Source organism: Amia ocellicauda, chromosome 17 (assembly GCF_036373705.1).
Source record: "Amia ocellicauda isolate fAmiCal2 chromosome 17, fAmiCal2.hap1, whole genome shotgun sequence".
Lineage (NCBI taxonomy): Eukaryota > Metazoa > Chordata > Actinopteri > Amiiformes > Amiidae > Amia > Amia ocellicauda.
Genome location: NC_089866.1, coordinates 27,102,559 through 27,111,303, shown reverse-complemented (window position 1 = coordinate 27,111,303; position 8,745 = coordinate 27,102,559). Strand labels below are relative to the sequence as shown.

Genomic DNA, 8,745 nt, shown 5'->3' with positions numbered 1-8,745 from the left:
AGGGTTGTTCGAATGTTTCGGCCCATTATAAGGAATGTGTCATGGTGTGGCTACACTGTAAGGTTGTGCATCATTCTTTAACACTATTTTCACTGGATCACCTCTTAGTGTGCCCACATCTCCGAACACACTGACTTCCTCAATTTGCTTAATCAGACCTAAATTCACTGCTACTGCACAGCTAAGTAGATTTTCTCCATTGGATTTGACTACTACTACTCTAAAATGACAATCTTGCCATTTGTTCCCAATTTGGGCATGGTTTTTATCTAAAAACTGCCCCCTTGTGGTCACTATGCCTCCTGGACTTTGCAGAGTATTTCTGACTGGTCTGAGCTGGGGTTTCTTTACTAAGCTATCATAGGTAGCTTCTGACATCACTGATGTATCTGTTCCAGAGTCTATTTTAAATAATACAGGGGTCTTGGATATTACTACTGTAATACGCCATGGTGGTTCATCATCATTGATTACTGCGTCAATAGATGTGTCCTCTGTAAGTGAGCCCAAAAACAATGAGTCTTCCTCTTCTTCTTTCTGGACCACTTCCTGCACTAATTTAGAGTGACAAACAGCGGCAAAGTGGCCTAACTTTTTACATTTTAAGCATCTCTTGCCTCTGGCTGGGCATTGGTCTGTTTTCAGGTGATCACGCCCACATCTTTTGCATTTGTCCTTCCCCCTTTGCTCGTGATGCTGATTCATGGTATTGTGGCTATTTTTAACTTTTCTTTGCTTGAAAGATTTCAGCTCATCTACATGCTCTGTAGCAGCAGCCCCCTCTGCATTTTGTGTTTTTACCAACTCTGAATGCCTAGCTATATCAATAGCAGTTCACAGGGTAAGATCGCTCTGCATTTGCAACTTTTGTGACACCTGTTTGTCTCTAATGCCTATTACCAGTCTGTCACGGATCTGTTCCTCCTTCTGAGCCCCGAAATCACAGTTTTCACCCAGCTCATATAACTGTCTGATAAAGGCTTCCACAGATTCTCCCTTATTTTGAATTCTGGAGTGAAACTTAGCTCTCTCGAATATCACGTTGTGTTTGGGAATGAAATGTAGTGTTTCATCCTCCTCAGTCAACTTTGTTACCGTGCGGTATCTTGTGAAGCATTGCCTCCAATCGGGCCAGTCTGACGGCCTTGCGAAATTGAGAGGGTCAGGAGGTGAAAACTGGGTTGCCGGCTCCGCCCTCGCCAATCCAGGAGCCTGGGTTGCCGGCTCTGCCCTCGCCCGTCGCGGTGCCTGGGTTGCCGGCTCAGCCCTCGCCCGTCCCGGCGCCCAAGGCTCCGCCTCCCGAGGCTCCCATGGCTTCGCCTCTTGAGGCTTCCAAGACTCTGCCTTCTACGGCTTCGCCTCCTGAGGTTTCGTTTTCCACGGTTCTGCCTCTTGAGCCCTCCTTGGCTCCACTTCCTAAGGCTTCCAGGACTCCGCCTTCGCCTTCCTCTTGAGGCATCCTTGGCTCCGCCTTCCGAGGCCTCCGCGGCTCCGCCTCTTGAGGTCTCCTCGGCTCCGCCTTCCTCGGCTCCGCCTCCTAAGGCTTCCAGGACTCCGCCTTTTAGGGCTTCGCCTTCCACGGCCCCGCCTCTTGAGACTTCCTCGGCTCCGCCTTCCACGGCTCCCGAGGCTCCGCCTCCTGAGGCCTCCACGACTCCCGAGGCTCCGCCTTCCTCGGCTCCGCCTCCTGAGCCCTCCTCGGCTCTGCCTCCTGAGGCCTCCTCGGCGCCGCCGGCTAACCCCGACTCTGTCCTGTGGCCATCTTCCAGACCTCCCGACCCAGTCCCTGTCCTGTGGCCGTCTCCCAGACCTCCCAACCCTGCCTCTGTCCTGTGGTCACCTCCCAGACCCCCAACCCAGTCCCTGCCTTGCGGCCACCTCCTAGACCTGCCAACTTTTCTTCTGCCACTCCTTCTACGCCTGCTCCTCGGCCCTGTGCCCATCCCCGTCGTGTCCGGCCTGTTTCGGCTGCGCCGATCGTGGAGGGGGGATACAGTCATGGTTCCCAGTCTGTACCCTCTATCACCTCTAGAGGCCACTGTTTCCCTGCCTTTTCTCTCCCCTCACTGCTTTCTTCTATCTATCTTTCCATTAACATTCTTCTCAACCATGTGCACATTTGTTCCATACCTCTGCTTCTATTGGCCCTGCACCTGCCTTCCCAGTTCCTGCTCCTCTTCTTAAACCTTTTAAAACCTAGCTAGTAAATACAACACACAGTTACCTGGTGTTGCTGCATTTATAGAGCTAACATGAATTCAGCCAACCAGAATTACTGAATGAATCAAAGAATCAAAAGAACCCGATCTTCATACTGAACTGAATCAAAAGAACCGGTTCTCTGAAAAGAACCGTAATTCCCATCACATTTCGGTAGAAGCAACACGCAACACAGAGCTCAGAATGTCAGGAAATAAACACTTTCTGTACAGTGCACTGATACAGAACTATCTTATATCATCGGATCTGAACTTGTCTGTGTTTGATATAACATACAACATTATACATAATATACATTAGATTAACCGTAAGGGTGTTCTGAACAAACGAAGACTATTTACAAAGAAATCCGACCAAATTTGAGGGATTTGTGCGCATCTGTCTCCCCGTGTATGCGCTATTCCCCCCGGGTCACCATGGTGACATTGTGAGACTGAAACGCTGTCTACGTTATCTGTGAGATTGACACACACATGGAGCCTATAAACTCAGCTTTCAAACGATATGCGGTTTTGGCGGATGTTCAGTAGCGTCTCTGCATGAGAGCAATGCGTCACAATGCTGTACAGCATCATTGCGCACGGGTTCAGTCACAGAGCGCCTGGTGACGCATAAAGCTGAGGCTGAGCCGTGGAACGCTATTGTTTAGAATGATTAGATTCTGTAGTCGATCTGCAAGTAGTATTATTTGGTTATTTGTATTATTTCAGCTACATTGTAATTTGACCACTTGGGTATGTGTTGTTTGGACAGCACCTAGATACCTCTCACAAACGTCCTGGTACAGTGGGCTCAGTTTGTCCTATCAACATGTAAATTGGTACAGTTATTTTCGAGTCAACACTGAAGGGATATTGCGGCGATTGAGCCTACTATACATAGAGGTGCCTTCTTTAGGTGATGTGAAATATGATTGTGCATATTGAAACAAAAAAACGTTTATTCTGCATGTTATCTTGTATTATGTTTATTTTGTTATTCCAAGCTATGTTCTGAGCATATATAAAAAATATACAAGCGATTTCCTTCCATATGATACCATCTATAGACTTATGGGCTTTTGAAATGGGGCCGGTCCTTCTAGGAGAAAATTCCCAAAATGTAATTTTAAGATGTTAATACACAATCACGTTTTTATTCTGGTTGGCTGGTTTCAGGGCTGTGACTTGGAAAAAAATGATGGTGTCATTGATTATTTGATTGTTTAATTTCTCCAGCTCAGTAGGTTTGTTCTGTTTATAAACAAGAATAATATATGTATAGGTATTGGTAGGCCTTTATTTAATTTAACATTCACATTATAGCAGACCTTGATGTGGTCTAACTAATGTGTCATGACAAACTGCATGATCACAATGCTCAATCTCTATCTAGTTATTATCCTTAAACAGCCTTGGTAATGTCTGCCTAGTAAGATATATGATCTCCCTGATACTTCTTTCTGTGCTGTACAACTCCTTTGCACTCATCTCCTGTCACAGTACCACATCCATGCAACACTACTTGTGGTCTGCCCAATTTTAATTGTGAATAATACTAGTTTATTGTGTGTATATTAATGTGATAATTACCACAGAGAGCCTTTTCATTTCCGATTCCAGTTTCTGTAATTTTCTGTGATGATCAAATATTTTTCTTGGAGTTCTTCTGAAAATAATAAAAGCATTATAAAAGGCTAGTACAACATTTTTACTAAATTAACTACAGATAAAGAAACTGAAAGCAAACAAGCTATCAACAAATATTTTTTGTACATTGGAAAATTAGTTGAGACTATGCTACTGATGTTATAACTATACACTGCTAATACAAACACTATGTACAGTCTCTATGAAAATTCAAATTACCTCTCCTTTAGTAACTCTGCTTTGCATCTGTGGAAAGCAAAATCTTAATGTGAAACAAAATGAAGGTCTCACATGGATGTAAAGTTCATATTATCACAATAGTTTACTATAGTATAGATAAAGTGCAAGCCTCTGTTGTGGGGCTTGTATTGGTTACCCTTTCAAGAGTCTAAGCAAAATAATATATTACAGTTTTATAGTCTCTATGCTATTTCAGTACTATGTGTCTGTTTTCTGTAGCTGAAGATATTGCTCAAATAACAATATGTTTTTCATTAGCATATTTACACAGGTCAAAAAGTAACAGTTTAGGAATTGGTTTAACTACTGTCTTATAATATTGAGGAATAAAAGCCTGACTGGCAAGACAATATTTCAATTTACATAGACTACGGGATTCAAAGTTCAGTCTTCTGTGTCTTTTTTGCTGTTGTTGTTCTTCTCTGTAACATTTTTTTTCCATTCCATGCCCAGAAACAATAATGTATCACCTAATTAGTATTTAGATGAAGTGAGGTATAAAGGCTCTGGCCATTTTCAAAAGCTCAGGAGTTTGACAGGCAAGGAGTTTAGTATTTTGTTAAGTGGATTAAGTTAAGGCAGAAAGCAGAGTTCAGAGGCCTGACTGTGAATTAAAGCAAGGCCAGCTATTACCTCTCCAGCTCTGAGGTGAACTCTTCTTCAAATTTGAGGGCCAGCTTGGCAGCCGTCTGGTCTTTCCACTGGCTCATGCTCCTCTGGATGGCTCTCAGCTCTTCATCCTTCTGCCATAGCTGCTGCCTTAGCACCTGGCTTTCTCCACCCCTGCTCTCCTTCATCTTGGTCCGCTGCAGCTTACTGACCTCCTCCACATGCTCCTGCACACAGTGGCCACACATAGCATTATAACAGGGCAGGATGGGCACTCACTCCAATGTAAATCGGTTTTTCCGACTATTGAAGGGATTTTCAGAAGCAGTGTGAATTGCTTTTGGTTTTCGTTGGACAAAACAGGTTACTTCAAAGTCTCTCTAAACAGGGATTTACAACCCTACTGAACTATGTAAGTGTCACAGCTGCTGCCAAAAAAAGAAAAAAAACTTACAAATTAGTACTTTGCAATTAACAATATTAGTGCTCTACCATGTTTGTTATTCTGTAAATTAATATGCTTGAAACCAACCAGGGTGTGCTTCACTTGACCCCTACAATTTGTGGTTTGCCTTTGTGCTTGCAGTGTTCTGAATGAGCCACATCAGCCCCCATGCAATTGAGGAAATAGGACATTAAAAAATATTTTTTCTATTTAATCAATACAATAAATGTATTAACAGTATTTTTCTTGCATTTATATAGCTCTTTTTATCCCAAAGGATCCCAAAAGCACTTTAAAATGATGACATGACTCACCAACCAATTCAATATAGTACCCACCTGGAAGTACAGCAACCATTTTGTACCTCTCCACTGAGCAGATGTGAAGAACTATTTAACCAAATAAACTACAGTAGAAGTGTGAGTTGTTCTGTGAAGGGGGAGGGGGTGTAGTACCTGGATCAGCCGTTCCTTCAGTAAGTCCAGTGCCTGCTCCCTCTCCATACTGAGCTCCTCTCTCTGCTGTCTCAGCTCGCGCTCCTGCTCAGCAGTACAAGCACAAACCAGAGACTCAGGGACCACCACAAGACTCAGCTGACCCACAACAAACACAATATTAAATATAATATTATAATACTTATAGTGTCATTTTATTGAAATATGATTCAATAAGACAAAAAAAAAACATTTGGTATCTGAGATAATGCAATATGTTGCAGTCTGCTTTTCCCTGTATATCATGTGATTTAATTGTAAAACTTGTGAGATTACAATGCTTTGCTTTGTACTTGTTGGTGCACACAGATTGTTCCCCTGAATGTTGATCTGGGGTCAATAAGATGACAAAGTGTGACAGAAGAACAAGCAGAACTTTCAAATCCTGTAGCTGCAGGCGGAGAAGTTCAGGAAGCCAAAATAGTGCCTAAATAAAAAAAGACAGTGCCTCCCATGTTTGGGAAAATTTTAAAAAGAGTGAATGAAAATGTAATGCCAATTTGTTGTGGTAGGTAAAAATGCATTTTCGGTGAAAACAGGGAAAAGTAGAATTCAGGTTTTTCAGATTGCTGCATTCTCACATATTAACTGTATATACAGTATAGTCACATTAAAACTTCTTCACACCTTATCATTTTATATCGAGAAATGATAGACCACACATCTATACTGAAAATAACTTGGAAGTGAAACAAAGAAACTATATTATACACTCACCTAAAGGATTATTAGGAACACCATACTAATACTGTGTTTGACCCCCTTTCGCCTTCAGAACTGCCTTAATTCTAGGTGGCATTGATTCAACAAGGTGCTGAAAGCATTCTTTAGAAATGTTGGCCCATATTGATAGGATAGCATCTTGCAGTTGATGGAGATTTGTGGGATGCACATCCAGGGCACTAAGCTCCCGTTCCACCACATCCCAAAGATGCTCTATTGGGTTGAGATCTGGTGACTGTGGGGGCCAGTTTAGTACAGTGAACTCATTGTCATGTTCAAGAAACCAATTTGAAATGATTCGACCTTTGTGACATGGTGCATTATCCTGCTGGAAGTAGCCATCAGAGGATGGGTACATGGTGGTCATAAAGGGATGGACATGGTCAGAAACAATGCTCAGGTAGGCCGTGGCATTTAAACGATGCCCAATTGGCACTAAGGGGCCTAAAGTGTGCCAAGAAAACATCCCCCACACCATTACACCACCACCACCAGCCTGCACAGTGGTAACAAGGCATGATGGATCCATGTTCTCATTCTGTTTACGCCAAATTCTGACTCTACCATCTGAATGTCTCAACAGAAATCGAGACTCATCAGACCAGGCAACATTTTTCCAGTCTTCAACTGTCCAATTTTGGTGAGCTTGTGCAAATTGTAGCCTCTTTTTCCTATTTGTAGTGGAGATGAGTGGTACCCGGTATGGTCTTCTGCTGTTGTAGCCCATCCGCCTCAAGGTTGTACGTGTTGTGGCTTCACAAATGCTTTGCTGCATACCTCGGTTGTAACGAGTGGTTATTTCAGTCAAAGTTGCTCTTCTATCAGCTTGAATCAGTCGGCCCATTCTCCTCTGACCTCTAGCATCAACAAGGCATTTTCGCCCACAGGACTGCCGCATACTGGATGTTTTTCCCTTTTCATACCATTCTTTGTAAACCCTAGAAATGGTTGTGCATGAAAATCCCAGTAACTGAGCAGATTGTGAAATACTCAGACCGGCCCGTCTGGCACCAACAACCATGCCACGCTCAAAATTGCTTAAATCACCTTTCTTTCCCATTCAGACATTCAGTTTGGAGTTCAGGAGATTGTCTTGACCAGGACCACACCCCTAAATGCATTGAAGCAACTGCCATGTGATTGGTTGGTTAGATAATTGCATTAATGAGAAATTGAACAGGTGTTCCTAATAATCCTTTAGGTGAGTGTATATTAGATACAGCCAGGGCCCCTTAACTGTGGAATGATCTGCCGGCCAATGTCAAGGATGCCCCTTCTGTCTCAGCCTTTAGGCTAGGCTGAAGATTAACTATTTAGTTCTTCATCATCTTCTATCATTCCCTCCACAGTCTTTACTTCCTGCTACTGATGTTTCTGGACATGCTTTCACAGTAATCTAGGCTGTATTCTTCACTCAATCGCTTGTTTGGCTATCAGTAACATAACTGGAAAAAAGTTTTCAACAACAGATTAATCTTTTGTCACTCTTTATTCACATCCAGACACTTCACATCCTATCACTTGTTGCAATATAGTTTGATTGAGCCCAGTTGTACAGTGTGTTAATGCAATTATCAAAATGTATGATTGTTATTGTTTTGTCTTCAATCTGAACACAGATAGAGTTCAATGACACTTCATGTAGCATCTAGTATATAAAGGTGTTAAACTTTAGGCTTGCAGTGTGGATATAGGGTTTGTGAATCACAGGGAGACATCAGTATAGCGGGCAGTACCTTGTCTCTGGTGATTTGCTGCACAGAACGTTTCTGTGTTTCCTGGTCCTGGTACAGTTTTTTGATGTGGCTGTGCAGCTGATCAATGAGCCTGTGCAGGGCCTTCACAGCCTGGGGAATGGATGGACAACAATGGCTGCAAAATACATAAATAGCACAAAGCATTCAATGTGGTTACAAAGTAAAACCAATGCATTTGCATATTTTTCGCAACCAAAGCATTTTAAATACATATACAAACATTTTTTGCAACCATAAAAAGTGTATTTTAATTTAACTTTAAAATTAAATTATATATTTTTTGCTAAGATAAAGTAACAAGACATTTAGTGTTAATTTTAACAATATTTTATTTGTAATAAGGGAAGTAGGGAAGGGACAATTATCTGCTCCACTGATGCACGTCTGCCGCCTGCCTTTAAAAGTTGTGAATCGCTTTGCTTAATTCATTTACATATAATTAAGTTTGGTCTGATGTGCTAATGCGGCGGTGATTCTGCAGATTCTACAGTGTGTTGTTTGAACTCTGGTTTATTTATTTATTATATTTTGAAAGAGCGAGTCCTGTGAACAGAAACAAGAATGCAATCTAATAATAAGCCAAACACAAATACATGTATCCAGATTACTTTAAATTGCATAACCCAAGT

At 42.1% G+C, this 8,745-nt stretch overlaps 1 protein-coding gene across 1 annotated transcript; it reads right to left on the bottom strand.

Moving 5' to 3' along the window:
• Positions 1 to 4,717: 4,717 nt before the first annotated feature.
• LOC136713061 (uncharacterized) lies at positions 4,718 to 8,260 on the bottom strand. Its single transcript, XM_066689960.1, has 3 exons — positions 8,096 to 8,260; positions 5,598 to 5,681; positions 4,718 to 4,924 (listed from the first exon to the last, which is right to left on the bottom strand). The coding sequence occupies exons 1-3, from the start codon at positions 8,258 to 8,260 to the stop codon at positions 4,718 to 4,720; spliced, it is 456 nt and encodes a 151-aa protein (XP_066546057.1).
• Between the last annotated feature and the right edge of the window lie 485 nt (positions 8,261 to 8,745).

What these genes read in the sequence shown, in the direction of transcription:
- LOC136713061 (XM_066689960.1), bottom strand. Translation starts at nt 8,260, where the DNA reads ATGCTTTGTGCTATTTATGTATTTTGCAGCCATTGTTGTCCATCCATT. An exon ending in AGCAAATCACCAGAGACAAG is followed by an intron (nt 5,682 to 8,095) that starts GTACTGCCCGCT and finishes ACTGCTGAGCAG; the next exon opens with GAGCGCGAGCTGAGACAGCA. An exon ending in TGAAGGAACGGCTGATCCAG is followed by an intron (nt 4,925 to 5,597) that starts GTACTACACCCC and finishes CACTGTGTGCAG; the next exon opens with GAGCATGTGGAGGAGGTCAG.